We start from the raw sequence: 19,130 nt of genomic DNA on the forward strand, positions 1-19,130 counted from the left end.
GCACTTGCCCCAACAGTCTGCTAAGGCCACACGGGGGATCTTTGTCTTTGCCTGTGTGTGATGAATGTGAAAGTGCGTGCGCGTGTACTGAACTAGAACACACGCTAACACGCACGCGTCTGAGTCACAGATGCTCGCTAGAGATGATGGCACGATGATGGCACAGGGCACACGGTGTCGTGTGTAAGCATCAGCACTGGGGGGGGAGGGGAGGTGGGAGGGGAGACAAAGGCGGCCGGGCGTGGTGTGAATTCGTTCCGTCGGTGCGCGTGGATTCTACGACGGACCCCCCCTCGAGCCTACTGAGCTCTGCCCTCGTGCGCTTGACAATGCCCGGCAGCAGTTTGACCCCAACGCCCTCCCATGTCCTGCGCAGCACGTGCCGGTCCAGGGCTGCTGAGTTGGAGCCCCGCGGGTTCGCGACCGGGCTGTGAGCGAGGAAGACGAGGCGTCGAATGGCTTCGAACTCGCTGCGTGAGATCGGAGAGTGGACGAGGAGGCAAAGCGCTCCCTAGAGGTAAGAGAGTCGTTGTATTGATCGATACACGCACACCTCTCGCCATGCACGCATACTTATATGCGGTACAAAGACAAAGATCCCCCATATAGCCTTAACCGACTGTTGGGGGAAAGTGCTGTTATCGAGCACCGACGATGTCCGGCGCGGCACACGAAGGGGTCGCGTGGACAGCATCACGCCTGACCGCCTTTGTCTCCCCAGTGGCGATGTTTACACACCGCACTAGGCACTCGTTTGAGGCTGAGTCGACCTAGGGGGGAGGCCCAGGACCGGGACCGGTTCAGATAATCGTGACTGGTGGTGGCCGTGAGCGGGAATCGAACTCAGGTCGCCATGGTTCGTATCCCGTTCCCCATACATATCCCGACCTTATTACAGGCCAATTCAGATCTTATTGGTCACCCCGTACCCTTATAAATCTCAACGTTCATCCTACAAAGTCCCATCACAAGGGAGAAACGCAAACAAATAGACAACACCATTGTGTTGTACCCGTATTGAAAACTAAATTTCCCTTTACAAGAATACGGGGTAAACCGTATGGGTTGGCACGGTATGTATCCGGTATAGTACACACACACACACGTGCGATACACATATATACAGACACACGTGCAGTACACACACACACGTGCAGTACACACACACACACACTGCGCAAGTAGCCCACACAGTAAAGTTCATCTACGGTACGCATTCAATGTTGCTATACAATGCTTAAGCCTACGTGCATCAACAGGCAAAGTGGCATTGAGTATCCTTCAATGCAGCAGTGGATAGATACTGGAAACGCACGCTGTTGTATTGACAGGCATATGCAGTACTGTTCATGGCGCCACGGTGGCTGTGAGATGTTAACTACCTCGCCTGGTATACAGGAGGTCCGTGGGTTCGATCCCGACCCTGACCCTGACGCCTCGATATTTGGAGTTTGCGTGTTCTCCTCGTGGTCGCGTGGATTTTTCTCCGGTTCCTCCGAGTTTTCACCCCTCCCCCATTTAGAAACGTGCGTTTGTAGAGTATTCGGCCGCTATGAACTTTACGCTTGGTATAAGCCACCTCGCTGAATATGTCATTTGTGGGCCAGGTCGCTTCTGAAAAAGAGCCGTATACGCTCAGTGGGGGGTCAGACATTTGTGACGATGTGTGACGATGGTGGGGGGGGGGTTGAGAAATGTGACGTCACATCAAAATGCGCAACTTTAAATAAATATAGACAACACGTTCTACTTTATTAAATCGACTTTTTAATGAATGTTTTCTCCGACAACATCAGAGTGCAGCGCCACTTTAAATACGCACTGCAATGACAATAGTTTAAAGTGATTTGAAGCATGTTTTATTTGGGGGGGGGGGGGGCAGAGCTTTGTGACGTCATATTTGAGGGGGGGGGGGGTCTGACTTTCTGTGACGCCGTGTGACGGGGGTTAAAAATCGTCCAAAATGTGTGTGACGTCATTAATGGACGGCCCCGAACATCCTCAGCAAGGAAATCTACAAGTTCAAATATCAAGTAGCAGCGTGTGGTGGCGGTGGAGGTTGAAACGAGGGGTCCGCCACACACGCTCTAGCAAAGGTTTGGGAACAGCGGCAGCCTCAGAGGCTCTCGTGCATGTATCTCAAACCAGCGGCTCTCCTGCCCGGCGAACGGCGGCCAACTTTTGTGGCCAAATTTATCTGCCGTCGAAAACGAAATGTCCGTCGCGCTACCTGCTAAAACACGCGGAATCCGAGCTCTGTTCTCGCCTCCCGTCTAACTGTACCTAGCGGGGTCACAACCACGGAGCCAAAATCCTCCTTCACGCGGTGGTTCGAGGCCAGAGGCAGCCAGACAGATGCCCTCCACCCCCCCCCCCCAACGCGCACCCCCCGTGTGCCAACTTGTGCCACCCGACGTGGCCAGGAATCGAACTTGGGTTGCCAAAAAATTGTGGGAAGACCGTGGCCCTCTCACTTACTTGACCGATCGCCGTGCAGCAGCCGCGGCACGTACGCCCGCCAGCTACAGTGCTCTGCACAGTACTGTACGCTGAACTTCTTTCGCGCCGTACGTGGCCAACCGTGCTAATCGGAGGTGCGTCGAAAGGACAACGAGCTAAACACAAAAAGCAGTTCTGAAAAAAAATGTGTTTTAAAATCGAGATTTAAAAGTGCATAGCTCCAGCGGCTTCACAATAACAAGAGGAAAGTGGGAAATAATAAATAAATAAATATATAATACATCACAGGTTGCGACGTTTCGGCCAATGGCCTAACTACTCCTCACGCACCCCCAATCGCCCGTGCTGAGTTGACTTAGGAGTTCTAGATTTGAAGCTTTCGTGACTGCAAGGATTCATATTCTTAGGTTTTTTTTTACCTACGTGCCTTTACCGAAAAAACCTGAGAATTTGACTTAGGAGGGTAGGGGGGGTCCAAGGGCAAGTTCCGGCGATCTTTCGGGCAATTGCCCATTGGCGCTTCTTGGCACCCACGCCCGACCGCCTTTGTTCACCCAGGGCACTAGTTACTAATTTAAGGCTGAGTCGACCTAGAGGGAGACCAAGGCCAGATACTCAATCGGCGTTTTCGGGGAAATGGCCCTTCTCTGCAATGGAGAAGGGTCATTGCACGAAACGTCACATGTTGTACATGTATCTCTCTCTCTCTCTGGCAGTGTTATTGACGCATGTTTCAGTTTTCTGTGTTGTTTGTGCACCGCTGTTAACGCCGTCTCGTGAACAAACACATTTAAAAAAATTACTGTCGCGCTGTCCCTCGCCCACAGTTGACGATCGCTCACTCTCAGACGGAACGGAATGTAGAAGTCTCGGGCCAGGCGCTGTTTGCGTATTAGCGAGCACCTATTAGGGTGGGCAACGTCTGAACACTGCAGCGGTGCGTGGCCAGAGTCACGGACGCCCTCCCACCGCATTTCTTTTTTACCCACGGCGCCAGTTATTCAGGTTCACATTCAGAGAACCAAGGATCCCGCGTGCAGCCTAAATATACTGTTGTGGCAGGTGACGTGAGCCCCATGCCTGGCCGCCTTTGTCTCCCCCGTCAGTACTGTACTGATGTTTACACAACGTAACTAGGTGCTCATTGAAGGCTAAGTCGACTTCAAGGCCAAATATTCCTCGTATAGCCTGAAGCTGTTGGGGCAAGTGCTTGTTATTAAGGGACGGCATTGGCGTGGACGGAGCCACACCTGGCCACCTTTGCCTCTACAAGCTCTGACGTTTTACGCATCGCACACTCGATGCTCATTCAAGGCTTAGCCGCCCTGGGTTGGCCATTCACGCGCACGCAAAGCACGTGGTTTCTGCGCCTTCTTTTTGGGTGTGAACACGGGCTATTTTAAGGCGGAGGTCATCAACAGATTCGGCTGTCGCTTTTGGGCAATTAATAGGGTTTAGGGCGATACTCTAGGATTAAAATTAGACTCCCTGAAACACCAGGCACAGTGTTTTCGGTGTTCAAGATCCCGGACAATTCAGTTGCATTCACAAGGTGAAGAAGGACACCCTCTCCCCCCCCTGGACGCCGAGTGGGTCATGGGGGTGTATTGGCCATACTTCACCACACTTGGTCAGTGCAGGTTGGTGAAGGTGGGCAGTGTAGGCGTGGGAACATAATTTGAAGTATATTACAACACTTATGCTGCGCATGGATTGCATATGATGATAATGACGATAATTGTTGAAGTCTATTGAAGTTCATTCAAAATTAGTTCTGTGAAATTATCTTCCGGGGACCCCTTCTCAGACACAAGGTGGTGCACAGATTTCTGGGAGGGTTTTTAATGTGAAACGTCTTCAATTTAATAACATTGTTGTTAATAGCCTCATTTTTACAGACTCCTTCCCTGAGTGCGAAACAAAAATCTTAAGATTATTTTGAAAGAGGGCCCTGCTTTTGAATGTTTCTGCAAATTGTTGTTCTGCCGAACGCATTTTCACGTTTGGCAAGAAAATCATCGTTGCCCGGAGGTAGACCACAAACACCGGGAGTGAATGCACTCAATTCATTACACAGACAAGCTGTCGACAACCTCCCTGCTGTATCGCTTCGTGCACAACCCATCCCACACAGCCCAATCTTTACGTGAGCCACCAACCTCGCAATCAGGAGGATCTAGGGGTTGAGCGCAGCATGCAGCCTCGCATATCAAGCAGTGGATAGAGCGTGCCCAGGGACAGAGACGTAGCGAACACGTGGCGCGACGTGGCTATTGTCGCGCGCGCACTCAACAACATCATCGTCATCATCATCAGCCATGGTCAATCAACTGCTGGATGAAGGCCTCCCCAAGCCGCGCATCATCTCCCACGATCCTACGATGTGATAATGTCACCCAGCACCTGCTGCGCAAACTGCAGCACGTTCCATTCCTGTTCTTGACCATCGTCCCATCATCCCCTCGAGCCGAGAGATATCCTGCCCGAGCCCACACTCACGTTTATTTAGTGTCGCGTTCCCAGCCCTTTTCTGTTCTCCCACTGTAAACCCGCCACGCACGGCGCGTCTCGCTCCCAACGCTTCTTTGAGCGCGTTCCATCCCCTCTTCACATACAGGTCGAGCAGTGGACGGAGCCTGTCCAGGTCGTAAGCGGGGCGTGACGTGGCAGTGCCGTGCGGAGTGATCATTCCGTGGGTGCGGCCTTGCCCCGCGGGCGTGCACGCAGTAGCAGCATCAGCGGATTAAACAAAAACATATATAGACAACTCATCGCTGTACGGGACCTCCGCCTATAGACATCATCATCATCATACATGCAGGGGGATTAATTTCAGCCGGGTTTGGCGACCCAGAAAATATTTCCGCGCCCGGCGCGCACCACATCCAGTATGACGCCTCTCGGCTTCTCGACTGTGGCTGTGGCTGATGACTAATAGCCATGTTCCGCCTACTCCTCCATTCTACCCGGCGACCCGGGACATGTATTCAGTGGAAGAGATTATGCCCTGCATACTCGTGGTGATGTGGATAAGGATGATGATAATGGGTCGAGAATGGATGATGATAGATTGAGAATGGATGATGATGATGAATTGAGAATGATCGATCATGATGATAGATTAAGAAAGGGCAAGTACTGGTCGCGAGAACACCTATGAAGGCCGGCACGGCACACGAGGGGATGGGAGGCAGGTACCTCGCCCGACCGCCTTTGTCTTTCCCGTGGCGATGTTTACACATCGCACTAATTTAAGGCTGAGTCGACCGAGGGGAGCGGCCCAGGATTGGTTCCAACTCCGGTCGCTATCCACACATTTACGGCTAGCGACCCTGGTGCGGCCGGGTACGGGTAGGCCGTGAGTCACCGGTGAGTAACCGTTTGTCACTCATTTCGGGTAGGGTACGGGTAGCGTACGGGTACCCATACCCGGCCGGGTACGGGTACCCGTTTGCGACCCTGGTGCGGCCGGGTACGGGTAAGGAATCAAAACCCGTTTGCGACCTCTGCCGTGGAGGCAGCGAGGCTTGGTGGATCATCGCACAAATTGCTGTGAAACCCCCTTCCCGTGGGCGCCGGAAGAGGTGCCGTACCCCGGCTCGCCAGGAGAATGCAGTACAGAACATATACTAATCACCACCTGTTGCCATCTGTACGGGGATAGAGCGTTGCCCCCTCTCGCACGCGTGGCGTTTTCTCCGGGTGCTCTGGTTTCCTCCCAATTGTCATAATAAACAACTCGTCGTTAAATGGCTGAGAAACGTCTTAAAGTAAAAACCCAATGTGGCAACATAACCCTCCCGGACAAAAAATAGTCCTGTGACTCAGTGTGGCTTCCTGGATAAATGAATAATCGTGATAATTATTCTGACGTGACGATGACGTCACTGCACTGTATGTGCCAGGCTAGGTGCATTTTGAGGCGGTTGTATTTTTTTCTGCCGGGCACCCAAAAAGCGCCCTCCCCCACTCGCTGCTGTACGGGGAGGCGGTGTTGGAAGACGCCACAACCCCCACACGGCACGGCCAACAGCCTAGCCGGCCAGCAGCTTCGCGTAAATCAACCCCCAACTGCGGCAGCACCGCTGCGCGCCGCGGGGGTGATGGCCGCACGTAGCGGAGCGCGCCGTGCCGCTCGCAATCAGCATGTTTATACTGCAGGAGGAATCCGATGAGCTGTAAAGCTTTTTTTTTCACAGATGTCCAAAACGTCACAACAACAAACAACACAAAAAAACATGATTGGAAGTGCAAAGTATCAGAAAGGTAAACCATCTTCTTGGTTCTTTCGGTAAAGTCACGTAGAAGGGAAATAATAATAATAAAACACTGTCTCCCCGACAGACCTGTTCTTCACCTGAGGACGGCTGCTTGCGTTGTGGCCGAAACGTCGTGAGAATTATTTTATCATGTTTTATTTTTATTATTTTATTATTTCCCTTCTACGTGACTTTACCGAAAGAACCAAGAAGATGAATCCCTGCAGTCACGAAAGCTTTAAATCGATAGGTAAACCAATCGGTTTAAAATATACAAATAAAATTAAACGATTAAAAAAAATAGTTTACCAGGAAAAGCCCACTGAGTTATGAACTTACTTCTCAGAAGTCAAAAACGACAGCTCACCAAAGTGGCTTCGCAAGACGAGGACATCGTGCGCCGACGTCAGAGGATCCACATTTGCGCAAATTCTAAAACGTACCCCCGCAAATGACTCAATCGGCATCATTACATAGCAGCAGCAGCCATCGCCCCCGACTGGCAGACTAATGCCCCAGGTCACTCTTCTTCCTAGGTTCTCGCCCACACCCAGGCCTATCGGAGCCGGGCGGGCGGTGGTGGATGTTGCACGTGGCTGCCTGTAATCCAGCACTGTGGATGGAGGCAGTAGCGAGGGTTGCTGGATCGACGCACACTAAATGGTGCGAAACTCCCTTCTACCCGCGGGCATCGAGGCGTGATATCCTGCCTGGCGCGCCGGGAGAAGGCGGTACAGCAGCAGTGTGGACTCCACCTGTATCGTCTGTATGAGATTAGAGTGTTTCACCCTTCGCATGCATGGGGTGGGTTTTCTCCGGGTACTCTGGTTTCCTCCCACATGCAAGCGCTCATTATTTGGCTTAAAAAACACCGTAATATATCTAGAGGACCGCAGAGCGTGGGAAATGGTTGGTTGCGGGTCGCTGCGTGGTTGCTGCTGTTGCCTCCCGGCTTGTCTGTGGTTCCTCCTCTGAGTCGTTCTCTCTCTCTTCTACAGCGAACACTGTGCGCGTTTCAAGTTGAAGTTATACTATTTTTATCACCGTTGTCAAAAGTTGGCAGAGAGATGCAGACAGCATAGAGACGGGAGAGATTAGTTGGCTTTGTTTACGTTAATGAGTTTATTAAGATTTCAATTTGAGCTTTTATTTGGGAGCACCCCTAATGTTTTCACGAATCCGGTACCCCTTGAGCTATTTTGGGGCCCTGCGCTTTTCCTTAGGTTGCTTTGACCGTGCTTCATATGAGATAAGCACATATAAGCATTAAGCAGTACTCCATTCTCTGTCTGCAGAACAAAAAGGGCTCATATTTGAGCCCACAAGCAAATTGGCTTGTGGGCTAAAATATAATACCCACAGGGAATCGGGCAGCGTGTGTTTAAGCGAGTCAGCTCTATACAGTAGAAGCCCTTTTAACGACCACCCCTGTTCACCACTAATAGTGCTGTTGTAAGTACAGTACATATTAATTAATGCATCGATTAACCAGGTTTCTTTTAACATTATGTGTTTATAATGCTGTTTGTATCTTTATGTATGAATATCCATAGTTTAAATATTATAAAGTACTTTTTTGGGTGAAAAGGAATTAATGCATTGATTAACCACGTTTCTTTTAACATTGTGTGTTTATAACGTTGTTGGTATCTTTATGTATGAATATCCATAGTTTAAATAGTATAAAGTACCTTTTTTGGGGGGTGAAAAGGAATAACTTTTGATGCTATCAGAACGAATTAAGAAGCCTTTAACGTGCAATTCCAAAACTCGCTTAACGACCAAATCACTTAACGGCCGGATTCGTGTCACCAATCATCGTCGTTAAGAGGGGTTCCACTGGACCGGCTTTGACACGCGGGGTCTCATCAGCGCGTGCGTGCGCGCGCGTGTGACATGACGACATACGCGCTGTGGGAATTCGCGAATTGCTTTTTGTTGACCCCCACTTGTCCCGGACCACGCTTAAGCACCCATAGCTCTTTTTAATCTGAGACAGCTGTTATTGTGTTGTTGTGTTGTTGTTACGACCACTGCCCTACGCTGTATGCGGACGACCAAAGCGCAGTCAGCGAGCTCCTATTGAGTGAAGCGATGTCGGTAGGGCGCACACACACAGCCGGTGTAGAGCTTGGAGCAATCCACGCTCATTATGATGATGATGTAGTCCCAGCCAGGGCCCAGCGACCTGCGGCTCTGTAAGGAGTGCTTCGTGATGTGATGTCTGTCTGTATGTATGTCTGTATGTATGTATGTCTGTATGTATGTATGTCTGTATGTATGTCTGCATGTATGTCTGTATGTACGTCTGTATGTATGTCTATATGTCTGCATGTCTGTCTGTATGTCTGTATGTATGTCTGTCTGTATGTCTGTATGTATGTCTGTATGTCTGTATGTATGTCTGTATGTATGTCTGCATGTATGTCTGTATGTACGTCTGTATGTATGTCTATATGTCTGCATGTATGTCTGCATGTATGTCTGTATGTACATCTGTATGTATGTCTGTATGTCTGTATGTATGTCTGTATGTCTGTATGTCTGTATGTATGTCTGTATGTATGTCTGCATGTATGTCTGTATGTACGTCTGTATGTATGTCTATATGTCTGCATGTATGTCTGCATGTATGTCTGTATGTACATCTATATGTATGTCTGTCTGTCTGTATGTGTGTCTGCATGTCTGTCTGTTTGTCTGCATGTCTGCATGTATGTCTGTATGTATGTATGTCTGCATGTATGTCTGTATGTATGTCTGTATGTCTGTATGTATGTCTGTATGTCTGTATGTATGTCTGCATGTATGTCTGTATGTATGTCTGTATGTCTGCATGTCTGCATGTATGTCTGTCTGTCTGTATGTATGTCTGCATGTCTGTATGTATGTATGTCTGTATGTATGTCTGCATGTATGTCTGTCTGTCTGTATGTCTGCATGTCTGTATGTATGTATGTCTGTATGTATGTATGTCTGCATGTCTGTATGTATGTATGCATGTCTGTATGTCTGCATGTCTGTGTGTATGTATGTCTGTATGTATGTCTGCATGTCTGTATGTATGTATGTCTGTATGTCTGCATGTCTGTATGTATGTATGTCTGTATGTATGTCTGCATGTCTGTATGTATGTATGTCTGTATGTCTGCATGTCTGTATGTATGTCTACATGTCTATGTATGTATGTATGTCTGTATGTCTGCATGTCTGTATGTATGTCTACATTTCTATGTATGTAGGTATGTATGTATGCATGTATGTATGTCTGTATGTCTGTCTGTCTGTACGTATCCGCATTGCGGCTCTTGAAGTATCGAGTTTTGTGCCCAATTCGACCAAAACGGTGCTCTTGTTGTGATTTGTGTTGCTGACCCCTTGCCTGAGCCCGCAGTCTCCCCTGCCAGAGCTGACGCTTAACACACCGCAGTGGGTATTGATTTAAGGCTGAGTTCAGATAGCACTTGTCAGTGATGCTTTAGCGATTGCTGGGAACCCTTTGTGGCCGGGTAGTGCGCTCACCAGAGGTGTGGACTCGAGTCATGCGACTTGGACTCGAGTCAGACTCGAGTCATGATTTTGATGACTTCAGACTCGACTTGGACTTGCCTCATCTTTGACTCGACTTGACTCGGGACTCGAGAGCAAAGACTTGAGACTTACTTGTGACTTGCATAACAATGACTTTGTCCCACCTCTGGCGCTCACTACTGCACCACCGCATCTACACACACGCGCTCGTTGTTACAGAGACACAAATCGGAGTGTTCACACGTCGGCACCAGGTGCTCACTTGAGGCTGAGTCGACCTAGGGGGATGCCGCCCAGGACCGGCTCAGATAATCTTCACTGGTGTTCGTAGAGTAGAGCGCGCTAACCGCTCCACCACCGCTCCCCAACTACAATAACACGCGACGACTCGTGTGGACACGCACGGAACAAACACGCGCGCGCTCAAGCGATTACGAGGCCCAACGCACAACCCAAGGCGCTCTCGTTGCTTCTCCCCTTTGCAATGTGGAGCGCGGACAATAGCAGAGCTGCACAGAAGCGATTGCGAGCCGCGGATTCGCCGCCCCGCGTGCAAGAACGGCACGCAAAGCATGCTGAGAAACCTGTTATTTCGTTTTTTACGCGGTCGAAAAACAACGTTTAGGGCGTGTGTACCGACGTTTCGGGCAATGGCCTCGCTTCACAGCACACAGAGAGGTAGAGTGGCTCGAGGGTATTTGCCTGAAACGTCGCCTATTATGCACATTATTATTTTGTTAAAGCCGCACAGTGTTGTTGACGAATGTGTTGAGCATTCCTTGCTTGTGCACCACTGCCAACGCAGCACCACTGAAAAAAACGTTTAATTTTGAGCGTTTAGGATGAAGAAGGTGATTATTTTCTCTTAAATAAAATGAGCCATTAGCGTGAGTTGATGTTGAGCTCAAGTTCGCATCGCCTCCCGGCTCTAACGAGAGTTGGTCCCGAGCCAGTGGTAGGAATTCCTCATTCCCACGACGGGGGGGGGGGGGACAGGGATTCAAGAGTATAGCTGCCCCGCTTATTGATCACCACAACATGGCAACTCTGTTTTTATGGACCACGCGAAGGAGTACGGCTGAGTTGTACTGGCAAGGCCTTGTTGCTGATCCTGCTTAGCGCTTCGTTGATCCACCACCAGAGGTCGCAACCGGGTACCCGATACCCGTACCCTACCCGACTACCCGATACCCGGTAGCCGTTTACGACCCTGGTGCGGCCGGGTTCGGGTAGGCCGTGAGTCACTGGTGAGTAACCGTTTGTCACTCAATTCGGGTAGGGTACGGGTAGGGAACGGGTACCCGTACCCGGCGGGTACCCATTTGCGACCCTGGTGCAGCCGGGTACGGGTACGGGTAAGGAATCAAAACCCGTGTGCGACCTCTGTCCACCACCACCACATGCCAGGTTCCGCACGCACGCGGTGGGCTGGGTGGTCAGAGGTCAGCGACGACGCGGCTCTTCGAGGACCGCTTCGTGAGACGTGTTGTTGTTTTTAAAATTATTTTTAACGACAACCGTCTCGTATTCCACGTGGCATTGCGGCTTTCGAAATATTGAGGGTGTTTGTTTTTGTGTTACACAATTCGAACAACAAAAATTACTCTTCTCGTTATTTTGCTCGCAGAGAGAGAGAGACCCCCTTGGGGCTCTGGGTGATGTGGCCGTCAGGGATAACAGCGCCGAGTGTCTCCCCCCCCCCTCGTGTCCTGTACGCTGCGACGGGGTTTTTCTCCGGCGTACGACGAAGCCAAACACGCGTGGATGGAGTTGGGCCCAAAACGCATCCCAACGTTGCAGGGGCCTCCTTGAAAAAGAATCTCGGTACTCTGCTAGGTCCCTTTTTGGCATTTTTAAATTTTAATTTTTTGGGTCAACATGCAGTGTACTTACTGTACGTCTTAACACAAACATGCCAGTGTAAGTAACTCACAGGCCGAGCCACTAAAACATAAACAAACAAACACACACGTGTGGCACGCTGTAGAAAACTCCACACAAACACACACGCAGTATGTTATTACAGGCACACACACAGCACGCATAGCTGCATAACATAAAGACAAAGATGCCCCAATGGCCTCAGCAGACTTTTTGGGGCAAGTGCTGTTAGCGAGCATCGAGAAAGGACAGAAACGGTGCACGAGAAGGTGGTTCTAATTGGTGGCGCAGTGGTTAGCGCGCTGTGCTAACCAGTGTGCCACTACTACAAGAACGCGTGCACACAAGTGCGCAGGATGCCACGGATACACGCCGCTACATCTGGACGGACAGAGGGAGGGGAGAGCGAACCTGGGTAGCTTAGCTCAGTGACACGTGAGTCAAGTCCCTCATGATCTAAGAAAAGATCTGCCCCATGACCTCCATGTCCCCATCAATAACTCCTGTTTCTCTGTCTCCCACCCAGCCATCCACCCACTCGTGCCTCTCATCTACCCTCCCACCCACTCAACTACCCACCCACTCACCTACCTTCCCACCCATTCAACTACCCAACCACCCACTCACCTACCTTCCCACCCATTCAACTACCCAACCACCCACTCACCTACCCTCTCACCTACTCAACTACCCACCCACTCACCTACTTTCCCACCCACTGACCTACCCTCCCACCCACTCAACTACTCTCCAATCCACTCACCTACCCTCCAACCCACTCACATACCCTCTCATCCACTCACCCTCCCACCCACTCACCTACCCTCCCACCCATTCAACTACTCTCCCACCCACTCAACTACCCTCTCATCCACTCACCTACCCTCACACCCACTCACCTACCCTCACACCCACTCACCTACCCTCCCACCCACTTACCTACCCTCTCACCCATTCACCTACCCTCACACCCACTCATGGCTCTCACCTACCCTCCCACCCACTCACCTACCCTCTCACCCACTCACCTATCCTCTCACCCACTCACCTATCCTCCCACCCACTCACCTACCCGTCCCAACCATGCCGACGTCACTGTCCAAATTTGATGAATTACCCGCAAATCACCCGATGAGGAAAGGCATAGCAACGGTATTCGTATACAGAACTGGCATCCTTCGATTTACTAAAGGTGTGAATTCGACAAAAAAACACGTATAAAAGAGCATTTCTTGAATCTGAATGGCTTTTCCCATTTATTTAATACTAAAATTAGGGATGTGTTTTGGACGGTCATTCCAAGCTCTCCTCCTAACCTACAGACATACACCTATATCACTTTTCACAATACAAAAATAATAACGAGGAACGTCAGTATTCAAACGATTGAACAATACTTTTAAACTAGAATATTGCACCTTTTCAGGGAACTCTCCAAAAGATCTGCATGTTGGGATGACTGGGAAGTCGATAAAGAACCACTCGATAGAGGTCGCCGTGGTGGAGATCCCGTGTGCAAAAATGATGAACAGCAAGAATAGGGTTGACCCTTTCTGACAATGAAACAGGTTTTGATTTAAAGCTTTCGTGACTGCAGGGATTCATATTCTTGGTTCTTTCGGTAAAGTCACGTAGAAGGGAAACAATAAAATAATAAAAATATAAAACAATAAAATGATCACGACGTTTCGACTGCAACACACGCAATCATCATCAGGTGTGAAAAACACAGCAAGAAAACCGCCACTTTTTTCAAATGTTCTTGCTGTGGATTTCACACCTGATGATGATTGCTTGTGTTGCAGTCGAAACGTCGTGAGAATGTTTGATTGTTTTATTATTTTATTATTTCCCTTCTACGTGACTTTACCGAAAGTTGTTAAGATGTTCAAACACTAAAGAGATACATTTTGCTACGCATCAAGTCTGCATAAACCACAGATACTTGTGGCAAAACATGAAAAACATGGATTGTCTTTGTACCTTTTTGCCTCTTGGAGTTCTCTGGTCTAACAATGTTGAGACAAGACCACGAAGAAGTCTGTCCCTGGTGTAGGCCAATCGGTTTCAAACACAATGCGGATATTATGAGAGCATGTGTGTTGTGTGTGTTTTCCATAAGTTTCTGTGGTTACGGTAATGCAGATTTGATGAATGATTGAACATCTTAACACCTACATTTTTATTTAAAACTTTCGTGACTGCAGGGATTCATATTCTTGGTTCTTTCGGTAAAGTCACGTAGAAGGGAAATAATAAAATAATTAAAATATAAAACAAACAAAATTCTCACTATTTATTGCTTAATATTTTATTATTTTATTATTTCCCTTCTACGTGACTTTACCGAAAGAACCAAGCATATCTTAACACCTGTTTAACTGCCAGAATGGGGTAAAACCTCTTCCAATTTGTCATCATGGTGGAGACTCCTTCCGCCACAGCAGTGGCGTGAGCAAGCAGTTGCAGGGCTGCGCCTTAACCCGCATCCACTGCTGGATGAATGCCCCCCCCCCACGCCGTGGGAAAGACGCTTGACGTGAGACGACGAGACGCTTGTGGGTCAGACTGTTTTAATTCACGAGTGTGTTTACCGTTTACTTAATGTCCCTTCCGTTGGGTTTTCTCTTACAGAGTCTGGGAATAGAGCGAGCTTTTGGGGCAACTGGAACGCATCCTGGAAGGAGAAAAAAAGCAAGATCGAAAATAAAAACGAAATCCGAATATAAATAATTTGTGTATATATAGAGCGTCTCGGAGTCAACCGGCGAACTGTACCAAGATACGAATTCCGAGTGTCAAGCAAGGAGAGATAATTGAACAACACGAACTAACGTTCACTTCAATCAACAACAACAACAAAATACAGCTTCAATAACAAGTGGGGACAATAACATTTAAAAAATAATTTATTTTCAATTGACCATCATAGCCACCATAATGTAGGTCAATTCACTTCCCTCCCTGCGTCTTCTGCCCACACAGCGTGACTCTGCAATCCCCTACCCATCATCTGAACTATTTCCTAACTTTGGAAACCCCTGCTAAATTAAAGAACACGTATTAACGAGTATCTGTTTACACCTCCGATCGTACTGTTTGTTGCTGGGGAATTTTGGGCCTGTGCTCAGCAACTGAAGAGCCATCACCAATTAGAAAAACATAAATTAATGAAGAGCCATCACCTGCAGGAGAACAGCGCTCATTAAGCCACGACCCGGATAATCGTGTGTGCGAATATAAGTGACCCGCATTCAGTACGAGGGAACATCTCGGGGTAAAGATTGAGCGCCGAGAGGGGAAGGAGACCTCTGAAGTGTCACCATGCCGGTCAAGGCCCCCATGTACCTGAAGGCTCCGCCCAACAAGAAAGGGAAGAAGCCTCGACTCAGGGACATCCTCTCGCCGGACATGATCAGCCCCCCGCTGGGGGACTTTCGTCACCTCATGCACATCGGAGGCTCGGCGATGGACGATTATAACAATGACAGTAGCAACCAGGGTGCTGCAGATCATCGCGTCAACCATCAAGGCGGCAACCACATTCACCAGGGCCTGCACTACAACCACCAGCAGCAACAACAGCAGCAGCAGATAAACAACCTTCTGCACCAACATCATCAGCAGCAGCAGATAAACAGCCTTCTGCACCAACATCATCATCAGCAGCAGCAGCAGCCCGTGTTGAAAACGGGACGGTCACCAGGATGCAGTGCGAGCTGCCTGGACGCAATGCGCTCACCGGTGCTCAAGAATGCCCTCACCTTGCCCTTCACGGGCTCCCCTCGTGCCCTGGACCTGCCCTACCTCTCCCCACACTATGCCCCCACCGAGGCGTCGTCACCCCCTTGGCCTCCCGGTGGGTGCAATTCCATCGCCGTTGCTGCCCCCCCACAGAGCGATTCTTCTTCACGGGGGACAGCACCGAAGGACGGCGGCCTTCGTAAACAGCAGTCTGGCGGCTCTGTTGGCGGCGGCGATGGTGGCTCTAGGTGGTCTAATGACGGCACACTGTGCGATGAACAAGCGGAGGAGTATGAGGACTTGGATGTGTTTGCCGAGGCCGATGGGGACCTCGTCGTGAAACCGTGGCTGCGTCCTCAGGCCAGCATCTCCCGGTCCTTGTCGGTGCCCGTTCACGGAGGCCACTCGGTGTCTCCATCATCTTTTTGTTCTTCTGCTGCTGCTGGTGGTGCTGGTGGTGCTGGTGGTGCTGCTGCTGCTTCCACAGGTCGTGTCTTCTCGGTGCCGTCGCTCGCCCACACCAACACTCCGAACCATCGCCTGTCTTCCACCCTGACCCGCGAAGTCTCCGCGGGCGAAAGCGTTGGGCAAACCCGGTCGGGCCAAAGGTCAAACCGATTTCTCCAGACCATGTTGGTGAACGCCAAACTCTCCAAGCTGTTCCACCATTCTTCGAAGAACAATGTTGGGGACGGAACGCCTGGCGGTGCTGGCGGCGGCGACGACTTTGGCGATGGCGCTGGTGGTGCTGGTCTTGCGGGTCAGAAGACGAACTCCACCACGCGTTTGTGGAACCGGTTCAGCTTCTCGAGGGGTCGAGATGGTGGCGGCGGCAGCAGCGGCGGCGGTGGCGGCAGCGGTTCAAGGTCCTCCACCGCGGTGAAGTCGCGGAGTTCGCCGGTCAAAGCCATGCAGCTGTACCCAGAAACGTCGACCCTCGGTAGAGATCGCACTCACGAGGCCGGGAAGTCCCCTTTCTCTGGTGGCCAGAATCAAAGGGGGCGGCTGGTGGAGCCATCGTCCCGGTACTCGTGGAGTGGATCTCTGCAGAGGGATTTTGGGAATAGTTTTCCCAAGGCGCCGTTCACCGCTGGGAGGACATCGTCCGGTGCAGATGGAATTGCGGGCACGTTGGTTGATGGATCAATGGTGGTGGCAGCAACAAGATCAGGATCGTCATCATTATTATCATCGCCAGCAGTGGCATCAGCAGCATTATCAACGTCACAGCCATTGTTATCAGGAACACCAGCAACGCCATCATCATCACCATTAGTAGTAGTACCACCACGACCACTACCACAATCAGCGGCATCACCATCAGTAGCACCACCTCTACCAGCAGCAGCAGCAGCAGCAGCAATATCAACGTCTCAGCCATCACTATCAGGAACACCATCATTCGTACCATCGTCTTCCCCGCCATGTGGTGCACCACCTCCATTTTATGCAGTGGCACCGTCGTCAGCAACAGCAGAACCGCCACCAGCCCCACCGCTGTCGACTTCGTCATCGTCATCGTTGTCATCTTCTGCTCGACAGCCGCTGGCGAGGAGTCTCTTTCAGAGGTCGCGCTCCCAGATTGCCGCCGTGTTCCAGGGCGGGATCTTCCACAGCAAACGTCACAGCTCTAACCCCACGGACAGCGAGGAGGTGGTTTTCCCGAACGGGACCTCGCAAACACAGGACCGATTGCTCGTCAGCCCGACTCGACACCCCCACGCGGAGTCGCGCAATGGAGTGGCCCAATTCGTTACTGTGGCCCCAGTGGACTGTGCCATTGATCAGACAGGGGTGCAGGAATGCTTTAAAGGGGCTACGCGCGATGAGCATCTTCAACAGCGAGCAAACGATGCTTTGGACTATGAGGACGTCGGGGAAAATGCGATGCAACATCAGCCTCTTGATCACCATCAGCAGGCACATCATCACAGTCACCACCAGAATCGGCAAAGTCATCAACACCACCAGCAGCAGCAGGAGTTCCATCAGCATTACCATCAGCAACAACATCATCATCATCAGCAGCAGCATCAAGATCACGATCAGCCCAGCACAATTCGGCGGTGCCCATCCAAAGACTCGCTGGACCCCTTCCATCTCAGCGGCTCTCTGCTCTCTCTGGGGCTCGACCTGGGGCCCTCTCTGCTCGTGGATGTCCTGGGGGTCATGGACAAACCCCAGGTCCCCTCCGTGGGGGACCCCACGTCTCGGGAGGCTGCGGACAGAAACCAAAGCTCCCCGGAGAGGGACAGCGGCGTGGGATGCTCCGACGGGGACCTTCCTCACGCCGAGACGCCGTCTCGTCAGCCGCGCCTCAATTAAACACCCGGGGGGTTATTTGCCAGATAACGCACCTCTGGACAATGTGTGTGTGTGTGGGGGGGGGGGACAGCTTTATAGCTCAACCAGGAGAAATGTAAGAATCTGATACTGAAATAAGACGAACTCAAAACATCGGTCAATAATGCCACCTCGAAAGGGAACACGTTATATATATAAAATAGACGACGTTTCGGGCAATGTCCCATCTTGAGAGTACAGAGCACATTCTTACATGTGCCGTAAAGAAGAGCCATTGCACACGACGCTGCCTTTTGTGTATTTTTTCCAAATTTTAAGGCCGCACAGTGATATCGAGGTTAGTGTTGCTTTGTTATATAAATGTAACAAAACAAGATGTTTGCATTTGTACAGCAGTGGCGCTTACTCAAACGCTCCAGCTACCCAGGGTGCCTCACATCGCATCTCAAACATTCGAAGGGCACCCACCCCCCCCCACCTCCCTTGCCAGTGGCAGCTGTCCCTGTGCAGCACAATGATACTCAGCACCGGCATGCAAATACAGAGGGGCATTAGTCTGACGAATGTGTTGGATCTTAATGTTGGAGCTTTCGTGACTGCAGGAATTATTCTTTGAAATGTTATGTAATACAACACAGAGAGTCGGTCAACACACAGTTAACGCATAGCCTGGTCGATTACGTATTTCAAAGATTGCTAAGTTAGAATTTAAGTGTGAAAATTCCAAAGAAAGACAAAACATAAAAACAAGAGGAACGGAGACACACAGACAGAGCAGAACATAAGAACGACAAAAAACGAGTGTAGACAGAAAAAAGTACACAATACAACAGGCAGAGGGAGAAAACAAAAAACCCAGAGAGAGAGAAACAGGTAAACTTGGAACTGCCTTTGCACCACTGCCAAACGCAGTATCGCCGATTCGTTCGTTTCTCAATCCGCTCGTCTTGG

General features: G+C 50.3%; 1 protein-coding gene across 1 annotated transcript; it reads left to right on the top strand.

Annotated features, from left to right (window-relative positions):
• Positions 1-397: 397 nt before the first annotated feature.
• On the top strand, positions 398-18,284 carry LOC144943881 (uncharacterized). Its single transcript, XM_078871719.1, is given in 5 exon segments — positions 398-517; positions 14,766-16,259; positions 16,503-16,900; positions 17,035-17,501; positions 17,503-18,284. Coding segments are annotated over 4 exon segments (2,367 nt in total). The 5' UTR covers positions 398-517; positions 14,766-15,455; the 3' UTR covers positions 18,201-18,284.
• The last annotated feature ends 846 nt before the right edge of the window (positions 18,285-19,130 follow it).

Source organism: Lampetra fluviatilis, chromosome 33 (genome assembly GCF_964198595.1).
Source record: "Lampetra fluviatilis chromosome 33, kcLamFluv1.1, whole genome shotgun sequence".
NCBI lineage: Eukaryota > Metazoa > Chordata > Hyperoartia > Petromyzontiformes > Petromyzontidae > Lampetra > Lampetra fluviatilis.